The sequence below is a fragment of the Macrobrachium rosenbergii genome, chromosome 58, assembly GCF_040412425.1.
Source record: "Macrobrachium rosenbergii isolate ZJJX-2024 chromosome 58, ASM4041242v1, whole genome shotgun sequence".
In the NCBI taxonomy this organism is placed as follows: Eukaryota; Metazoa; Arthropoda; class Malacostraca; order Decapoda; family Palaemonidae; genus Macrobrachium; species Macrobrachium rosenbergii.
The window spans coordinates 23,239,034-23,261,056 of NC_089798.1; the positions used below are offsets into that span (position 1 = coordinate 23,239,034).

At 42.0% G+C, this 22,023-nt stretch overlaps 1 protein-coding gene across 5 annotated transcripts in view; it reads right to left on the bottom strand.

Annotated features, from left to right (window-relative positions):
- Positions 1 to 11,510: 11,510 nt before the first annotated feature.
- LOC136837164 (zinc finger and SCAN domain-containing protein 12-like) overlaps positions 11,511 to 22,023 on the bottom strand; it is a 316,716-nt gene continuing 306,203 nt past the window's right edge. For 3 of the 5 annotated variants that reach the window (XM_067101833.1, XM_067101832.1, XM_067101831.1), the window contains one exon: positions 20,323 to 22,023. This exon is cut by the window's right edge and continues 635 nt beyond it. In XM_067101833.1, coding sequence (XP_066957934.1) covers positions 21,435 to 22,023 — 589 coding nt within the window. In that variant the 3' untranslated portion in view covers positions 20,323 to 21,434. Of the gene's footprint in view, positions 12,233 to 20,259 lie in introns of those variants that run through there. The other 2 variants (XR_010852613.1, XR_010852612.1) reach the window with 1 other exon arrangement.

A 22,023-nucleotide genomic window follows, 5' to 3' on the forward strand; every position in this document is an offset into this window, starting at 1 on the left:
TTTGACCTATTCGCGGGGGGGTGTGGGACGCATCCCCCGCGAATACGGGGGGTTCGCTGTATACCTGTACAAGTGTGTACTTCTCCAAACAACAGCAGCAGAGTGTGTGGGCTTTAAACACTTTTAAATACATGTGGGAAGAATGCCACCAACAATGCCAACTAGCGGTGGCCGACCGAAACTTTTTTTTTCACAAACATCATATAATTCATCAGGTCAGATTCCGGTTTGTTGTTCGAACTCCGATGCAAAATTTACTATACATTTCGCGTCGAAATCCTATTATGTCGAGTTCTGGTAAGGTTGAGGACCGGGATTCTACTGTACTACTAAATTATCTGCATATTTAACGGATTTCAATTCGGACATGACAGTACACTATAGTCATTCCTGATTATGAGTGTGTGTAATTCACAAGATTAAGATTATAATGTCTCATGATCTTGGAGCAGACACAGGCAGGTGGGGTCACACGCCAACAGAACCTCAAGTTTGTCATTGCGACATCACAAATGTACAACCGAAGACTGAACAGAATGCGTTAGTTGAATGCTCTTTAAAAGCTCGTCCTCATGGAAAATATTGGGTCCTTATCTTTCATAGTATGAATGACCTTCTAAATCACATGGAATATATCTTAACTGTATCAGTTTGTTCCTAATGTTCTGAATGTAAAAGTAAAATAATCACTACATTGCATTTACTGCACCTGAAATTATATTGGTTAAGTGTATGCCACATTTCTGCTACTTACTTATTTGTTTTTATGTGTACTGTACTGTGTTCTTACATCAATAAAATAACTACGTAATTAACTAAGCAGGGTTGTTCAGATTTTGCAGGGGTTAGGAGTGCCAGCTCAAGGGGAAATTACAAAACCAGCAAGTACAGTACAGTACAGTAATCACTGACACTCAAACCTGAAGTCGTAATGCAGTACAGGTACTGTTTAATGTGTTTGTCCATTAACTTAGAGTGATATTTACCAAATTATTTCCAATACAGTACAGCACAAGAGACTCTTTTTAGTAAATAATATAGTGCAGTAATAACACTGTGCTTTAAAGAGAACGAGAGAAAAATTACACCGACTGTCCCTGTATTTATCTGTATGGTAGTTTATTTTTTATATGGTATAAAATGCATATATGTTATTAAATTGATAAAATATACTAACTTAACATTTATGCATAGAACTCAGCAATAGTGAATGATACAAATGATAATACAAACACACTGATGCAGTTCTTGCCGTACATCATTACATTTATGCATCAAGACAAAAAACACCACAGAAAACTATTTATTAATAAGTGCACAGCATTATCAAGATTTTCATATTTTCATCAACACATTTTGTATGTGGAGGGGGGGAAGTGGCTGGGCTCAGAGCCTCTGTGATGGCAGGAGATTCCAGAAGAAGTGGTGTGGAAGGAGAGTCCATGAGGCCTCATCTGAACTTCGGAAAATAAACTGCGACTTCTGATTTTTTGGCTTTTTTATTTCTTTAAAAACTTATGTGATGCCACTACCTCTTTAGCCACTTCCTCCACTTGTAAGAGATGCATCATCAACAGATGAATATCACTAAAATTTTCCATGAGAGGGGTGACGAGCGCAGTCCTTCTGCGGTATTGTCTAATATAAACATGTATTCTAGCACTGCCTCCTCCTCCTCTTCTTCTCCTCCTTCATCTGGTACAGGTATAGCATTTGTTTGGGTGAGCTCCTTGAATCACGCCACATTTTGTTAACTCATTTGCAATGGATCAATTAAACCTTGAATTACACAAAGATCCACATCCTGAAACTGTTCTCCCTGCACCTTCTTTGTCTGTCACAATTCCTTTCATTATTTCTTTGATGGGCTCCATGGTAAGGCAAATCCAGTGAAGTCATTGCCACATTACAGCCATTGTTTTACCTCTAAGTGGGCAGCTTTCATGGGTCTTTTAATTATATTTATGACATCAGCAATTATAGTTTCCGCATCAAAATGTTTCCTCACACAAACCCCTCCCACAGGTAAATGTACATTGAAGCAAAATACTTCTGACTGCTTTAACCAACAAAACAAAATGAGATCTTACACCATGGACATTTTACTATGGTAATGAAAAGTTACTAATCCTGTACCTATTCATACTCTTGTGTATAAACTAATCTCAGCTAGAAAGCTATGAAGTTCATTGAGGTTAACCACAGAGTAACCCAGCTGGAACAGTAAGGCAAGAATGTCTATAACTACATCCATTCATCCTCTTCCAGTAGCACCAGATGGTTGATCAATGAATCCTAGCTGATGGAAAATAAATTTCCTGAACACTTCATTACATTATTCACCATGACTTTCATTATTCAAAATCTATCAAGGCCAATGAAAAAGTATGGGCACAAGGGGTAATGACTATACATGATTTAATACAAGGTTAAGGGAACTGCCAGTTGATACTACTGTACCTTGAAAGGTATATGTTTCAGAAGTCCATGAAAGGAAGCCAATTCTTCCATTATTGCCTTCAAAGACCCTCAACATGACCTACAGCAACAGTAAAGCTAATTTCAAAGGTGGGAGGCTTTTCGGCAACTACAGTGTACTGACTAAAATTCAAACAAGCTGCCATCTAAAGAAAATAATTAAGTTTGAACAATTAAATGTATATGAGATCATTTGTACTATGAATCGAGTGTGGTACTAAGAGCGCATAATAAATTGCATGTTATATAAATACAGTACAAACAAAAAACACCAATGCATATTAGGACATAATACAAATCTAAAGAAAAATATTATAAATACAAAAATAAAATCTACTCCAATTTACTTTAAGATAGCCCCTCTGATACAAAACCAAAGTCTAAAAAACAGGTTTTTACATCAGAAAAAAACAATTTTTGGTAGCTGCTGTGAGTCCTCAAAGGAGTTACACACTCAATGTCCCTCAAGGGCTCCATAAGACAGACCAACCAATCTCAAAGAATTCTAATTTGGTCTCGGTCAGAATAGTGCATGTTGGCACAGTGATAGAATATAAAGGACTTAGGACAGGAGGGCTCTATCTCCTGTCCACACAGTAACTGCCTAGGTTTTTCCTTCATCCTACTCGCACAGATGTGACAACGGCGCATATGTCGGCCATTTTTGTCAGGGAAGTGGATGGGTTTCAAGACTCACAGCAGCTACCAAAACTAGGTTCTCCCTATGTCAAAACCTGTTTTTGGATGGTGTAGATGCTCTTCATCCTCAAAGGAGCTTACAAAAGAAACTGATATGTGTAGAATAAATAAATCCCAAAAAACCAGACTATACTTCTTTGATCCGAAGTATAGTCAGAGGTTATTGATCATTTTCCTTATTCCAAATACCCATTAGGGCTTGGCAATAAAGAACAGGAAACAATACAGTACACAAACCTATATATGGATTATTTATTCTTTGTGGTTTAAAGCTAAGATATTGCCTTCCCTGGCAATATCTCAGCTTGACCACCACTCTCATGGCAATTGTGATTCAGGAATTTTTAATCCAAGGTAAAGTTGCAAGTTATCAATCATTTTCTTTATTTTGGATACCCATCAGGGTTTGCAATAAAGAAAACACAAGAACCTATATACATATTATCCTGTGGTTCTACAGTGACTTACCTAATTATGTCAGGTCTGGCTACGGGATTATAGCGCCTTCCCCAGTTCAGGAATACTGCCTTAATAACCAATCCCTACACTCAAGAAACTTCTTTGAAGAAAACATTTCCAAGGAAAGTTAACAATGTACTCATCTTTTGGATGTCATGATACTTAGGAAGGGAGTGAGGGTCTGCATTTTTAATGAGGGACACTAAAATAATTCTCAGTCCATGTAGAGGGTGGTTTCTTTGAGCTTGGGTGTAAGATAAATAAGACCATCTGGGATGTTTGCCATGATATCTAGGTAAACCTTGAGTGCTTGGACCAGGAATAATATCCTATCCATAATACTGAGTTCCCTTATCAGAAAAGGGGATTTTCCCTTTAAAAGGTCCTCATTCTTGGCCAGGAATGATAGGTCATGAGACAACAGTAAATAACACCTAGGTGTAGGAGTGATGAAACACTGTCCCTGTGTAAGAGAGCTTAGTATGATAAACCGAGCTCTTGATCCTAAAGCAGTCAAGAAGACTCCCTTCTGGAGCATGTGAGTTGTAGCTGTATAGGGCCCACTGAACTCAGGGGATGACAAGTCTAAGAACTGGGCTCTTAGTGTGGAGGTAATCTAACCACAATTTTCTTACGGACTGATATGTTGGATAGATGAAGCCCATAGTTTTTGCACTAGGTACCTACTAATGTTAGGTAAATAATCTTTATGCTAGACTAGATTTAAAAAATCCACAAGTGGTCATGTATCAGAAAGGAGGATGCATAGACCACTTCCCCACCTTCTGTCTGGGATAGAATGGTGGATGGTAATGGAATCTATTCTCTTACCCGTTGTTGAAGAAATAAGGAACCAATGACTTTTCTGCTAATTGAGGGACACTAGGTAATCAGTTCTGTTGAAAGCTAGTAAATTGTTCAAAGCTTTTTAAATCTAGGATAATGAAGGAAAAAGGTACATCATCCTCCATTCGTTCCAGTTTTGTCTGAATGCATCTCTTGCTATTTCCTGAATGTCCAGGTTCAGTTCAGAGGGAGACACACACACTGGAAGTTCATGGTTCTTGCTTGTGGCAAACAGGCCCACTTCTGGATGTGGAAGCATGTTGGCAACTACTGACTTGAGAGGGACTGTGTGTGAGCCCAACCTCTTGATATACAACACTGTACTCATATTGTCTAGGACCAAAGAAATGTGGGTCCCTTTTGGAGGTTTCAATTTGCCAAGAAGACAGCCAACAGCCCCACGAAGCTGGAATGACACTCCCTCAGAACTGGTGACCTTCTTCCCACTACCTGACAATCCTCCTACTGGCCTCCCCAACCTGTCATCCATATGCATTATCACTTGTATGGCTGGTACAGTCAGGTTGACCTGTTTGCCAAAGACCCCTTCCAGGTCCATGGACGGAGTACCTACCCAACCTCAGATGAAGGCAATTGCAAAGCCTTTTCCTGGCATGTGAAAGCTAGACTCTGTTTACAACCTACACTCGCAATCTCAGGATTGGATCTACCACAGATGCAAACTGTAACAGGCCCAAACTTCATTCCAATTGTTGTCTAGAAAAGCTGGGCTGTGCAAGGAAGCTTCTCAGGTCCTCCCTTATTCTGGCTGAAGTGCTGTTGGGAAGAGAAAGCCAGTCACAAAGAGCACCCCAACAAAGTCCTTGCTGTAGAAATCATCAGCTGGATGTAAGGAAGGATTTGTTCTTATTTATTAGGGCACCTTTTGACTGGAGTCTGTCGAATACCACTCAGGTTTTGTCAGCACTCTTCTCTGGTGGCTCCCCAGATTAGCCAATCATCTAGGCAGGCCATCAGTTAAATTCCTTCTTTCCTGAGCTCCCATAAAATAAGTAAGTACAGTATATAGAAAAGTTTACGCAAACAATGTTTGTTCAAACTTGATGGTTGAGGATCATCCTTCGTTTGGAGGAATCCTTCTTAAGGACGCTGAAGAGTGATGGCAAATAAACCCATCTTTCTCTATGGCCCCCTCTTAAGGGGGTCTGTTTTTTTTTTACAAAATCTTTTAGAGTAGAGGGCAGGTGAGTCCATCTCTACTGCAGCCCACTGAAAATTATACTGCGTCCCCAAGGGGAGGACTTTCACTGCATGTGATGCTGAACACAATGATCCCAACCACACAAGTTATATGGGGCTCCACCTCTTCCCTTGCCTTTAAACCCAGTCTAAGAGTTGATTTTCCTTTTCCCTAGTAGGAGTGTCTTGTCAGCTTTGAAAGGGGTGCTGCTGCTATTGTTGTCCTTTCGTCTTTTGTTGGAAGAATCCTTTAGTAGTGACTGGAGCCTTGCACGGCTCTGATTCATACTGAGTTTTCTTTCGCTTAAGAAGAGGAAACTCTCAAGAGTATTTTTCCAGATTCCCTTTTTCCAAGAACAGCAGATATTGTGCAATTCTGTTGTCGGGCTCGCTCAGTGAGTTGTGCAACAAAAGACTCTTCAAACAGGTTCCAACAGATGGGGGAAGAATGTAATAGGGAGGTTACATTGGGGAGCAAAATGTTGGAATCCATCAATGCTTCCTTTCAAGCCTCAATGCAACACTCCAAAAAGTCACAGAATGCTTCTCCATAGGATCTGCATAAATGCTTTGGCTACTGCAGCGAACATTGTTCTGAAAGACTCTGGAATCTCTTTAATAGCTACTTCCAGCACAGTAGTAGTAGTTAAAATGTAGAAGAGGTGGAGCCTAGCATAAAATTCAGCCACGGCTGTCCTGAGATTTTTGCTGGGATCCCATATTGCTGGGTCACCATGTCCAATGGAGGCTTTTTCTTCTCATAAGAAAGGTTAAGTGCTGACCATTCCTTTGGAGAACTATCAAATACTGAGATGACAGAGAAAAATGGTATATTTTTGCCAAAAACTCTAGTTCCCCAGCCACCACAAAATTTGGAACTGATTATCTCAAAGGTGAAGGGACAAAAGGATGGTGCCTCCTAGAGAGGTTATTGGCTCTCTAAATTTTTTGTTGCAATATATTTTCCATTAAACTGGAGCAAGTTTGTTTCTATGGCATTTACTGGTATAATAATAGGCAGGATAACAGTCTCCTTCAACAGTTTCTGAATAACTACTACTGAGGACCAAGCACCATTCAGTATTGGGAATGGCCACTCTGTCCCATGCAAGGATGCATACTGAGGTGTCTTGCCAAGGATTATCAACATCATTCTCAGGGGCAGATATTGGTGCCCATACTACATTCTGATTTGAGGTTTTATAGTCTGACTTTGTCCTATTATTGTTTCAGAACCCCATGAGTGAGTAGGTTGTCTCATTATTTCAATGGGGATCTAGACAACTAATTCAACTTCCTGTTGCGCTTGGGTTTTCTTATTACTGTACTGTTCCCATGACTGAAGTTTTTTAGTGAGAAAACCAATCTCTGCCTGGGCAGACTATGCAGCCTCCTCTATCCCCTAGTTAAAAGAATGAGAAATTCCACATATCCAGGACAAACCTGAGTTCCTCTTGGTTATCATGGATAGCATCTCTGATATGCTGATGCTCAGCTACAGTCACCCTTGAAACTATTCATGATCTCCTCCCACAATTATGTAAGTACAGCAAGTGTAATTTCCCTATCAGGGATGCCTGCATGAAATGACTGAGCCAAGGCAGTTATATCACCACTGCCCACCAGCCTAGAAGTCCTGGATAAATCACTAACTCTTAGAAGGTAGACACTTCAAATGCGGTTGGGTGGACCCTATCGGGGTCCCCTTCAATACCTGGCTGCTGCATGGGAGAAGCGAGATTCTCACCTGAGGTATCTCTCATGTATAGCAAAGACTATTCCTAGATTACCTGGATTCAGAAGGGAAATTTCAGTGGCTATATCCACTTCATGTCAGGTATTAGTGACCTCTCTCCCAAGGAAAGACTCTGTTTCCATCAGAAGAGTTGCAGTGGGAGTTCCTAAAATCCACTGGTTTTGGAGTATTGGCCTAAATGTGGATTCTGCTGGAACAATCTTGTCTCCTTCTTCCATCCTCCTTCTGAAACCAAAAATTTGTAGAGACACTAAAAACGAGCCCTTCATCATGTAAACTTGCTACCAGGAGCATGTTGAATATTTCACAAATATCAGGCAACCAACAAAATTCTCCTTTATTCCTTCAAGGGTTGGCTTATGGCAGGTAGTTATGAGCCATTTCCACAGGCAGTAAGCAGATTGGGCAATTTGCTGTGGCACAGGTATCTGTGGGTCTTGTGTAATAGCAGCCCAGTAGTGATAAAACGAACAAATGTTTATTAAAAACTACCTAGTGTTAGCTATTTTTATCACTGTATAGGCAGCAAACACATCAAAATTAAAAGAGGCTGAAATGGCCACAAGTACATGTCCGTAGTATATATGATGTAAGGTGCATGATCAATGGGTCATATCCATAAAATATTAATTCACTATTACTTCAATAACTCTGCCTTGAAGAATTTACTCACAAGCACTTCTAAGCTCAATTAAGACAAAACTAAGTGGATACCTATACAGTACAATGTATTTCATACATTTCATGACTTTTGATTATCTGGCCTATTCCCCAGTACCAGGTGAAGGTTATAGGCTATGGTGGTACATAATCAAAATGACTAATTATTGGAATTATTGTACCAGATTTATATAAAATCAGTATCTCTAAGATTTTAAATTGATTGGCAAAACCCCCATTACAGAAAAGTATTTTTTTGTATCCCCTTAGGAAAATGACATCACAATGTTTCTCAACACCTGTGACATCATTACCGGTGGAGTAATACTTGTTGGAAGTAGATCCACATGAATATACAGTATTTCCTTTAACACGTGAAAAGATCCCCAATACAGTACTACAAATAACTGGGGAACTTTCTATATAACAAAATCCATTTAGTTTGATTATAAAATAATACAAAAGAATATACTGGCCTTTAGTAAACACCAAGGCTTGTAAGTCAAACATGGTTGGGAACTATTATCACTGCTATGATTCATAAACAAGAAGTTAGGCTAACCTAATATTCGGTAACCTCAAATTATCTATCAATGTTAAAAAAAGTCATTGATTAATGAGTTTCAACAACAAAATTGCATAATATTATTGCATTAATCCTAATTATTGCTTTGTCAGACACGAAAAACAGCACGGCAATTACAGCATAGCCTAGAAATCTACTCCTAACTTCTTGCCTTAATGGGGTCCTATTGGCTCCCAATTTTAACAAATATAAGCCTATCCATTAAAATCTTAAGGAACTAAAACTCATATAGGTATTGCTATTTTGCAGCATGTTATCTGAACAAATTTTACGCAAAAACATCCCTATCACTTGAATGGGCCATAAATGACTTATGCCAACTCTTATGGCAACACTAACACCTCAGTCCAGGATACAAGGGAGATCAGTGTGACTTGAGATTTCATGGGGAGAATGTATTACATCTCCCCATCCCACTACATCTTGTATATATTTACCCAAAAATATACTCAGGGATTGCTATTGGTTTTAATTCTTTTCTTTTACAATAGTATGTCAGCTGTAATTGTAAGTTTGCAAAGTAAAATGTAAAGGTTAAAGTCCTCCTGGGCCTCGCAAGGCTCATAGGGCCAATGGTGAACTCTGGTTTCTTAGGCCGACAGCCAGTGGGGGAGAAGTCCCATTGACTAAGACATGTGGCTAGTTTGTCGCTAGGTCCACTGTTTAACCCCCCGGCCAGAGGGCTGGTACCTTTTTTCTTACTAACCCTCTCAAGTTTTCAGACTGCTAGGTTGGCAGGCCACTGGGTTTATGCAATGGTGCCATCCCCAAGTTACCAGCGAGCGGCGGGATTTGAACCCAAGTCTTCTCAACTGGTAGGCGAGAACCTTACCACTGCGCCACCAGGGCAACAAAGAAAAAATATGTATAACTCACTAAATGGTACTACATCTCCCCATCCCAGTATATCTCATAAATATTTTACCATAAATGTACTGTACTCAGAAACTGTTACTGATTTTAGTTCTTATCCGCTATGATATTATGTGAGCTGTAATTATAATTTTACAAAATAAAATTAAAAATTCATTAGCAAAAACATGTATAGCCCACTAAAATTAGCGTATTCTTAAGAGAATCTTGGAAAAAATGCCCCGCAGAGAGTTGGATATATTCACTTTCAACTTCCCATAAAACGTATAAAAAATTTTTTTGAATTTTTTTTTCTTATACCAATTGCATTTGCATATCTTCCTCTTTCCAGTGATGTGTTTTTTTTTTTAAATTAGCTGACCTTAAATTTTGCCTGGTCTTAGGGTGTTGTTAATGTATATTCAGCCCAGCCTGTAAGGGTGAAAACTATGTACAGGCAGTCCCTGGTTATCGGCGGGCTCAGTTATTGGCGGTCCGGTTTTGTGGGGCTTGTCTAGCGACAAAAATTGGCAATTTTCGGCGCTGAAAATTGCCGATTTCCACTTATTGGCACTGATAATTGGGTATTGGCACAGATACATACCTAACAGAGGCACCGATAACCGAAAATCTCGGCGCAGATAAGTGCTGAAAATCGCCAAAAAAGCCCCAAAAATTGCTAATTTTCGGTTATCATAACACTGTCAGAATGGGACCCCTGCCAATGACCGGAGACTGTCTGTACTTAGCTTGGGTGGTGTTATGATGTTCGATAAATGCAGTTATTTCCAGAGCAAACACTGGGGATGAATGAACTTTGTGAGAGATCACAGTGTAAAGGAAAAGATAGCTGATATATGCACTTATGCCACATCTGTGTGAATAGGATGCAGGGAAAACCTAGGCAGTCGTTGTGTGGACAGGAGATAGAACTCTCCTGTCCTGAGTCCTTTATATTCTATCGTTGTACAGCCATCTGAAATATTGTGGTCATTGTAACTACCTGTGTAGCATATAATAATAGACCTAATAGGTCAACAATATAACAAAATTTTCGAAATAGAAATATGAATTACAGATAACTTTCTTAGAAATTAGGAGTCAGGCTATGTTCAAACTGCCCATATGTTGCCCTAATGATGTATAGGCCTAATAAAAACATCTAAGGCTTCTACAATGCAATCTAGTTTACTAAAGGATTCATTTTTTAGAGACTGCTTGTTCTTTGAATAATAAAAGATGATGATTCTTTAAATTACTGTATATCCAAACGATAGTTATTGATTTATGGTTAGTAGTATTAACGTCAAGTCCTATGCAACAGATTTTTATTAAACAAAAAAATTTTATTTTATTAAAAGTCCTTCTGCTTTAGTTTGGCATACAAGTGATTCATGAGGAAACCTGAAGTGCTTTTCTGACACAAACTGTTAGTACAGAGATGTGAACATTAAGAGTACGGCTTTGTAGTTACAAGCATATCCAAAAAAGCGCGAAGAATTCGAGAAGTTAAGTGGGCATTGTGGCTATTAGAATTACATATGTCTGATAAAAGTGACCTGTAGATTCTACATTAAGAGTAGTGTGTATTTAGCAAGCAATGAAAACTAACACCTAGGCCTAGGAACAAAACCTTGGCATTAACCAAAGTGAAACTGCAAAGGCAAATGTTTGCTGGTACTGTCAACCATTATTTTTGAAGTAGTTAAGAAATATAACACAAATAATTTTATCTTTTATGAAAATATTACAAGTATTCCTATAACAAAACCTGAACAAACATTTTCAAGATCATTTCACTGTCTTTGCACATTGTAGACCTACGTTCCAGGTGGTTCATGTTTCCTCCACTCAAATGGTTGCGTCACACAGGCCATATCCACTGCTGATATTGGTGGGTGCGTTTTAGCTAGTGTAACACTCGTATTTCTTTCTTCATCTCTTTTTTCGCATTGAAGGGTAAAAATAATCAAATACTATTTAGAATTTTATGGTTGCAATGCAATTATTAAGAAAATATGATGAAAAATTTTTTCTATTTTTTTTATTATCTAAACATTTGAACCTAGTGTTGATGAGGACTTCTTTGTCGAACACATCGGCGCTAGGTGAACAAAAGCTTTGGAAATGTTTCACCACTGTTTTTCTGAAATTTGGCTACACAAAATATTTTCTTACAGTTTTGACATACAGTATATGACAGATTTCACTCTTATAAAACATATTGGCCTTATCTTAAGAATATTATGTAATCATGTTTTCGCATTGAAATAAGAGATAAATATGCAGCATGTTAGTTGCCAGTTAGTAAATTCTGAACTCCCATGCAGTCATGTTGCATCATTTCTGAGCATGGCTGTACCAACATGCACTATTCTGGCCGAGACCAACTATAACAAAGTTCTTTGAGATTGGTTGCTCTGTCTTTTGGAGCCATGGGGGGGGGGGACCATGTGAGTGTAATTCCTTAGGGGATGAACAGTAGCTATGCTATAAAAAAGGGATTTTGACAAAGGAAAAATCTATTTCTGGGGGAAGACCTGTGTCACCCGGTGAAATATCCTTTTAGCACATATTTCTAGGTATAAGTATTGCTAAATATACCAGAGAAAAAGCTAAACACAATGCCAGGGTTACGACCCCCGGATCAAACGCCATTATATGGTGTCGGTATACACAAAAGGTGAGTGGTGCCACTGCCACAGGCCTCCGCCCTATAGAGCTCTCCAATCTCAAAACCCCGAAAAGTGAGGAGCCGTTACATACCTCACCCTCTTCTCCCAGCCAACTACCACCTCAGCCGCCATCTTGTAAACATCCCAAGTTAGCACCCCCCAAGCTTGGTATGCCACTCAGGGGGGGGAAAGGAAATACAGGGATGGGTCACCGGGTGACACAGGTCTTCCCCCAGAAATAGATTTTTCCTTTGTCAAAATCCCTTTTCTAGGCATGACCTGTGTCACCCGGTGAAATTATAACGGAGAATCAGCCATACAAAAGCTTGGTGGAGCCCTCTAAGAATGACCTTAATGGAGCTAAATAAAACTATAAGAAAATTACTGTTTAAATAACCCAAAGCATTAATAATAAAACATGATAAACAATATAGGGCACACAGACAAAATTAATTACACCAAGACACTTAAGGCTAACAAAAAAGGGGTACAACAAAATATGCAAAACAGTCAGGAGTAAGGCTGTGAAGCAGGCCTGACCTAAAGGTAGAAGGCATGACGAGTAAACGAGGCAGGCAGGCGAGAGAGGAATAAAGGACAGGATAAACTAAGGTTACATAAGCTAGTCTAGGGCAGGAGGAACAACACTTCCTGCAGCCACTGTGGAGTATTTAAGAGCCTCTAGAGATTTAAGATAGTGGCGTTTGAACACTGTTGGTGATTTCCAGCCCGTATACTTTTTAAGGTCATCAAATTTCATATTATGGAAATAATTAGTGGAGGTGGCCACTGCTCGAATATCATGTACCCTAGGTACTGAATCCAGGTTTGCTTGCATTATGAAATACAGTATTTGTTGCCTGATGGCCTTTAAAGAAATGGTTCCTCCATTTTCCCTAACAAAAAGAGGGCCTGAATTCCTATTAGAAGTTCTATTTAAATAAGCTTTTAAAGTGTTAACTGGGCATAAGGACAGATCCTGTGGAAGGGGAATAACCTTCCAAGGGGACCATCTATTTTGTGGATCTTCATTCTTAGCTAGAAACTTGAGATCTGCAGACAACAGAACTTCTCCTGACAGGAGGAAATCAACATGGTTCGGTTCTCTAGAGAGAGCAGACAGTTCAGAAATTCTGGCACCTGAGGCTAGGCTAATTAAAAATAACGTTTTCCTTAACAGACTGAGTATGAACACAGTTCATTATCAGTGTCTGATGCTAATTTAAGTACGTCATTTAAGAACCAGGAAACCGTGTGGGGACGGGTTGCTGGTCTAAGACGAGCGCATGCTTTAGGAATTGACGAAAAATATGAGTCTGTAAGGTTAATATTGAAGCCATGTAAAAATATTTTTCTTAAAGCAGATTTTGCTGTAGTAATAGTACTAGTGGCCAGTCCTTTCTCAAATAATGACCTGAAGAAAGAGATTGCAAGGTTCGTGGTCATTTCCTGAGCTTCAGATTCCCTCAGAAATAATGCTAACTTTTTAACTAATGAGTCATATTGTCTGAGGGTAGATTCCCTCTTGTCTGATTCTATGAACAGTGTATTAATAGGATCAATGTTAGCGTCTTTCTGAGCTGCAAACTTCATGAAGTCCATAAAGCTAGGGCATTCAGAATTCTTGAGGAAGCTGACACAGTCCGAGTTTGTACTATTTGTGTCAACCTTAGACTGGGGATTTGTATGCGCCGGAGTTTCAACTCTAGAAGAAGAGGAAACCAATTGCTCTTCAGCCAGTTGGGTGCCACAAGTGCTACTTGACCTTTGAATGATCTGAGTTTGTGTAAAACTTTCATCAATAGGTTTATTGGTGGAAACAGATAGATCCTTTGCCACCTGTTCCAGTCTATTGACATCGCATCTGTGGAGTGAGCTAGAGGGTCTAGATTGGGAGCAACGTAACACGGAAGCTTGTGGTTGCTCTCTGTGGCAAACAGGTCCACCTGGAGACCTGGTACCTGAAGACAAATCCACTCGAATGATGCTTTGTCCAATGACCATTCCGACTCCAGCGGAGTTGTCCTGGACAGTGAATCTGCAATGACATTCCAGACACCTGCCACATGAGTAGCTGACAGGTGCCAAAGATGTTTCCTTGCCAGAGAGAAAATTGCGATCATTACCTGATTGATCTGGCTCGACTTGGAGCCCCCTCTGTTTATGCAATGCACAACTACTGCACTGTCCAGTACCAGTCTGATATGAATCAGCCTGGTTGGACGTAGTTTCTTTAGAGTTAGAAATACTGCCATTGCTTCTAAAATGTTGATATGGAACTGGCGGAACATAGTTGACCATGTTCCTTGAACTTTCTTGTGTTGGGAATATCTTCCCCATCCGCTCAAGGAAGCATCCGTATGGATCACTAATGATGGAGGGGGAAATTGGAGAGGCACTGACCTTGACAAACTCTTGACTGTTGACCATGGTCGAAGCCTCTTCCTCAACACCGGCGGAATTAGAGACATCTTGTCTCTGTATCTGCTGTTGGCTCGTCTCCGCCATACTCTGTTTATATCCTTCAGTTTGGCTTTTAACAGCAAATCTGTTACTGATGCTGAACTGAAGAGAACCCAGGACTCTTTCCTGGAGTGCGACGAGAGGCTTTTTGTTTTGAGGAACTGCCTGGTAGCTTTGGCTATTTCCCTCCTTTTGGCTGGCGGAAGTGACAGATTGTGTGTCCAGGTCGCATTGGATTCCTAACCACTGAAATTGAGCCTCCGGAACTAGGCGGGATTTCTTCCTGTTTATTTGAAAACCTAAGGATTCCAGGAAGCTGATCACCATGGATGTCGCTTTCCGACATTCCTTGGCGTTGGATGCCCAAATTATCCAATCGTCCAGGTATGCGGCTAACATAATCCCTTGGGCCCGTAGTTGTTGGACTACTGTTTCTGCCAGTTTGGTGAAAATTCTGGGCGCTATGTTGAGCCGAATGGCATGACTCTGAACGAGTATGCTTGTTTCCCTAGTCTGAATCCTAGGTAAGAGAGAAGTTTCTCGCAATCGGGACGTGATAATAAGCGTCTGAAAGATCTATAGAGGTGGTGACGGCTCCACGGGGAAGTAGGGTCCGCACCTGCGAGATTGTAAGCATGCGAAACTTGTCGCACTGAATGTATAAATTGAGACGATACAAGTCTAGAATTACTCTTTGCTGGATTGAGTCTTTCTTCGGAACACTGAACAGCCAGCCTTGAAATTTCAGGTGTCTCACTCTCTTTATTGCCCTCTTTTGGTGAAGGTCTTTTACAAAGTCCAGAAGGGCTTTGGATGGAGACTGATGGAACCTGACTGGCGGAGGAGGCCCTCTGCTCCAGCTCCATCCCAGACCCTTTGAAACTATGCTGTGGGCCCACGGACTGAAGGTCCAACGGTACCGGAAGAGATGTAACCTCCCGCTCACCTGAGGAGACTCATTGAGCAGAAGAGGGCTTACTTCCTCTACCTCCTCGGCCTCCTCTTCCCCGTGAAAGAGGTCGTGATGCAGACCTACCTCTGAAGGCGGCTCTGGCTCTGCTTCCCCTCGCATGCCTGTTAAAGCCTCAACGCCCCTTGGCTTTCAAACGCGTTGAAAGCCGGGGACGCTCCGAAGGTTGGCAGAGCAAGGGTTTGCTGAGCCGGCTGCATCAGAACAAACTGTTGCTGAGGCTGGGCTTTGGAAGTTGAAGGCTGTCCGATCTGAGAGACCGGTACAGCTTGAAGCACAGTTTGAGTCTGAGGTTCTCTGTACCTCCTGAACCTTTTCCTATCCCTGGCTTGAGGTCCGGCGGACTCGGTGGCCTTCCTTTTAAAGGGGAGACCCCAGTGGGAGCGAAGGCTCTGATTTGCTCTGGTTGCCTCCGCCAGAACATTGTTGACCTCATCCTTCGGGAAGATGTTAGGACCCCAGATAGAACTCTTCATGAGTCTATTGGGCTCGTGTCTGATAGTGGCGTCCGCAAAGATGTGTTTCTGGCAGTTTAGTCTCGCCACTACAAAGTCATACAGGTCCGCTTGGAATGCCGCTAACAGGGATTTGGTCAGGACCTGGAATAGAGGTTCTTCAGCGTAAGTTACCGCCGTCACCTCCGTAATAGTAATGGAATGCAGGGAGCGACTCAACCTGCATCTAGCCTCGAACTCCGCCTTCAGAAGGGCCTCCGGAATCTTGGGAAGCTGTTCACTAAAGAGAGTGGAGGCGCACTCGGGGTCGAGTTTGCCCACCGTGAACGTGGCCGGAGCTCCCGACCAAAATTCCGAATCTCCGGGGAAGACGAGAGAGGTGGGATCTGTCTCCCGGAGTTGAGGCAGCGGCTTACCCTCGATTCCCGCCTGACTAGTCAGCACTGCGATCTTAGTCGTGCAGGGGGTAGGGATGGAGTCACCTACCGAGAACATCGTGAAAGTCCCCTTAAAGGGGGTAAGCTTGGTATTTTCGCACTCCCATTCAGTGAGAGCTCGCATCAAGGTGGATTGGGCTTGGTCCCTGGGGAAGATAACTGTCTCCTTCGGGACCTTGTCTGATCTGAGCCAGGCTTCCTCTGTAAGCCTGGCATAGCCTGGGTAGGGAGGCACCAGGTCGGGTGGGAAGAAATCCAGTTCCTCCAACCGACGAGTTCCCAAGCCCTCGATGGTCAGGGTATCATTGTGTAGAGGAGCACGAAGAGCCAGCCGCCACGGGTTTCCCTTATCAAAGGGGGGCAGTCTGGAGGCATCCAGAACAACGTAAGATTGTCCTGCTACTCCGGAGCGCATAAACCCGGAGAGCAAGCTTTCCTGGGTCTGCATCCTATCTGCCAATGACTGCACAGACTGACCAGAGGTCTGTAAGCTCGAAGCGAGCTGGGAGGAAAGCTCTTGAATCCTGGCCTCAACCTTCTTATCTAACTTCTGCATCAGAAGTTCGCAAAACCTCAGGGTCAAAGATAGGCTGTGGGGATTAGCCTTAGGCGTCCTGGATCTCGACCCCTTGGGCGGGGAGTAGCCTTACTAGAGGACGCCACTGGATTAAGAGCCAGTGACGACCTTGAGGGAGCTGACGGATTAGACCTTTGAGGTCTAGAGGACTTAGGTAAGTCCTTCTTTTTCAAGGATTTCACCTTGGGGACAACAGACCTCGACCTGTCCTCAAGGATAGCTGGTTTATGAAACCCTTGAAAGGAAGAAGAGGAGGAAGAAGGAGAACCAAAAAGGGGACTACCAACACTCTCTCCCCCGCCTCACTTACCACCTTACCTTCTACCTGGTGGTCCGGATCGACGCTCATTGGTTCGAGGTGGATATTGATGGCCGCCACCTCTTCCGCCACCTCTCTGCACAGGTTGTCTTCTTGGGAGGGTTGTGTCTCCTCCCGGATCCGTTCAATTATAGGGGCGGCTACTTCCGCTGGCACTGCAGCTGAGATCCGGGGCTCCGGGGTAGAGGAGATTGCTTATCTCCTCTGACAGGATGTACGGCTTGCCTGACGCATCATTCCTCCCAAACCCGCCGACCCAGATCTTCAGGGTCGACAGCGAAGAGTCACGGATAATACGGTCAGACTGAAAGAAAGGGAAGGATTTACTGAAAATATTCTCCAACTGCCGTATATGTCAATATAAGACATTAAAGGCAAAAGGAGACTAAAGGTTAGCGGTCTCTAAAGCTTACCAACTCATCCACCACTAGCTCGTACAGAGCGTAGCAAATCTCACAGCCATCCGGGTGCCAGACGACAAAGTCCCCAACGCGAACCGAGCAGCCGGAGTGTGAACGGCACACCTCATGGCCACAGGGTTGTTGGAGAACCGCTGTGCACCCAGGCTCCTGACAGCGTACCATCTGTAAGCGGAAAGACAATACATGAGTAACGTCGAGTTAAGGCCCGCCGGAGTAGGTCCGGTGTTAATAGGATACCTTAACCAAAATTATGGGTGATGGAACATGCTTATCATCAGGCAAAACCCCGCTGGAATTAAATCCGGCAGTATAGAATTAATACACGATACATGAGTAACGTTGAGTTAAGGCCCGCCGGAGTAGGTCTGGCGGTAACAGGATACCTTAACCTAAATTATGGGTGATGGAACATGCTTATCATATGATAAAACACCGCCGGAAAAGAATCCGGCAGCAGAAATAGATATAAGTTGTGCTACGGAATGGTCAACTACTAATTATGTAAACATAAGTACTCTAAGATATGCTGGTGTTATGGTACTCCGCCATGATTTGCCACAGAAATCTCGTTATGTCACACATTATGGTAACGGCGGAAGAGGCGGAGAGGAGTCTTCGCATATGGCTCAACTCTCAACACGCAGGGCAGGAACCAGATAGTGGAAAACGCCAACTAACCGAATACCATACCCACCGGAGTGGTAACGTGTACGATAACAACGAGAGATCTGACTAACCTGGCGGAGACTGAACATAGTGAAAGTCATGATAGCATCCCTGGGACTGTGTTCGATGCTCCAGCTAACATTGTGGAAAGCGAACAAACGAAACACCAGCCGATAAGGGGAAAAGTTAGCAGAGTGGCGGAAACCCAGCAAGCGGTGGCCAGACGGGTGGGTAACACCCTCTGGAAGCCGAAAGAAAACTCCCCACGGGGTGCGAAGCGTGGCGATCAGCGTCCCTCACGTAGGGGAGATGTCTAGGTCACTCGCCAAAAGCTAACTGATCAGGTAAAGAAGGACTAGGCTACATACACGAAATGATCTGTGCAACCTTTGATCCCAGTCCAACCTCCAAAACCAAAGCTTTTTGGCTTGGACAGGAAGGTCAGAATAGGCACAATGGGGGGGGGGGAACCACGCAAAGCCTGGCCACACCCTCCAAAACCGACAGTCTGGTCAGGTGGAAGACTATGAATTGAGGAGACCCTTCACTATTCTAACCTCACCCTCCAAAAACCTCACGGCCTGGTCAGGTGGGCTAAAAGGGGGGAAGGGCAACTACCTCACTAGCCTAACCTCACCTTCCAAAAACGTGACAGCATGGTCAGGTGGGCCAAGAGAAAACGAGGAACTCCCTCAACAACCTAACATCTCCCTCCAAAACCTCAAAACGGCCTGGTCAGGAGAGCTAGGAAGCATAAGCATCGTGTAAAAGAGCCTATCCTGTCCAACCTAACTCTCCAAAACCGATTACGGTACGGCCGAGTAGGCTAGGCTAGAAATACCTAATCGAATAAAACTGCCTGACTTCAAGAGTACTAAGATAAAAAGTTAACCAGACGATGTGTGAAATATAAAAAACATATATATACATGGAATTATATACTATAAATACGTAAAAGACTCAGCGGCAGAGAAGGCCAAACAACCACCGATATACGGAAAGCGGGGGATACCCAAGATGGCCGACCCTGACGTCGAATCACACATAAAACTAATCCAAGAATATACATGTCATCCAACATCGTACACATCAGAAATGATCATGAGCATAACAGTACCATCATGGAGAATGTACCAACTCGCTGGTAGAGGAAGGGGACCAGGGAAAAGGGAGAAATTATGATCAGAAAAGGGGAGGGGGAAAAACCTCCATCTCTAGCCTACATCAGTCATGCTACGGGCTCCCAACCTCCTACCAACGAAATGGTGATTTCTATATATATAAAACTCCAATTGAAGGAGTATGGATAAAAACTAGCAGCAACTTTATGCTAAAAACATGCGAAGACTGAGGGTCCAGCATGGCAGAGGCCGACGCAGCCACGTCCGGCTTCGTAGCGTTATTTACCTGGTAAACAATATATTGAAGGTCAAATAAGATGCCTCTGTAAGAAAAAACCAAAAGGAGATGGTACTCAACTTAGTTGGGAATTCAGGAAGAGATGACATGATGAATTAGTCAAAATCCAAAGAAACACAGCACCAAGGAAAAAACACGGTGTTGTCTGGAAGCGTGCTAAATTGGAATGTTTACAAGATGGCGGCTGAGGTGGTGGTTGGCTGGGAGAAGAGGGTGAGGTATGTAACGGCTCCTCACCTTTCGGGGTTTTGAGATTGGAGAGCTCTATAGGGCGGAGGCCTGTGGCAGTGGCACCACTCTCACTTTGTGTATATCGACACCATATAATGGCATTCGATCCGGGGGTCGTAACCCTGGCATTGTGTTTAGCTTTTTCTCTGGTATATTTAGCAATACTTATACCTAGAAATATGTGCTAAAAGGATATTTCACCGGGTGACACAGGTCGAGCCCAGAAAAATTAAACAACTCCCCACTGAGGTTTAAATAACAAATATCATTTCCCAGCTTCATTCTGAATAGCAATGGCAGTAAAGACTTTTGTGAAACTATGGTTAATGTCTTTGGAAATTCTTTTCCCTTGCATTTTGCAGGACAAAAAATGACCCTGGGCAATATTTACTGCTACAAGTAAACTGGTCCCCATGTACACTATTGGGTCACAAGATATCTTTAAGGCATAAATATCAATATGATAGGATATCTTCCTATAATTTGGGAAATGAACAATCATCATCAAAATTTACATAATGGGTGATACTTATACAATTAAAAACACCTAAAAAGTTTATATAAAAAGAGAGAGAATAACTCTTCATCACTATTTATAATTAGTTTTCTATAAAAATTTAACTCAATTTTACATACAGTATATGTAATGCACATATTATGATTAACTTAAACTGGGCTTCACTGTATACAACACAACAGTTCACTACCCTCATATAGACAAAATCAGATTAACCATGCACATGATGAGTAATGACTATTAAATTATACTTATAAGACAACTAGGGAATAATCAAAATTTTAACAATAGAATATTTCCTCTCTCTACATATCGTTCCACAATGCAAAACTGGCAAAAGACCCTTTTAGTTGCTAATGAGCTTTTTGTATATATTTACTACTGGTTCTAGTTATATGACTGTTCAAATGGCCTTATATAAGAATAAGGAATAATGGAAATTTATCTGGTAAAGCACACCCTATTTCCACATACTCTTCAACACTGCAAAACGAACAAAAGACATTCTTAGTTGCTAATGAGCTTTTTGTATTTGTTTACTGCCTGTTCTCTGTTCTAATTATATTTTTCTTCTCTTTCATAGAGTACTGTACATTCCCACAAATTTTTACATACTCAAATGCCGATGATGGAAGATGCAGATGCCAAGAAAAACCATTTAGCTCTCTCTTTTCCCAGTGGAGTACATTTCAGACATGGTCTCTTATAATCTAAAATGATTAATATTGCAACTACAGGCCTTCAGCATTACTGATATTGCAAATCATGTAAGAGTCGAACTACCATTGGCACTGGGGACTGCTGAGTAGAGTTTTGTTCCACTGTCTGAAACTGGAAGTTTGTGTAAGGGTTATGATGTTCCATTAGGCCTTGATGGTGAATCATAGAAGGATTTGCTTGGGTTGGTGGAAGCATATTAGTTGTGTGATGAGCAGGTGCAAAGGTTGAAACTCCTGAAGCTGGAATAGCACAAGCCATTGGCTGAGAATAAGTTGGATGGACCATATTCATAGGAGGAGTCATAGGTTTTTGTTTGAGTTTCATTTCCCTTGGTGGGAGCATTCCAGGTGGTGGAGGCGGGGCACTTTCTGGTAAGTTTAATTTGCGTCGCTGGTTGGCTCCAATATAAACAGTTTTATGGACTTTTTTAACATGATCTGAAATGTGGCTTGGCCCATGGAAGCATTTGCCACAATGTGGACATTCATATGGAGTCTCACCGGTATGTTTTCGGCGATGATATTTAAGATGTGAACATACCTTGAATGCTTGACCACATATATCACAAACATATTTTCTTACATTTTCATGAACAACTCTAATGTGTGTTTTTAAA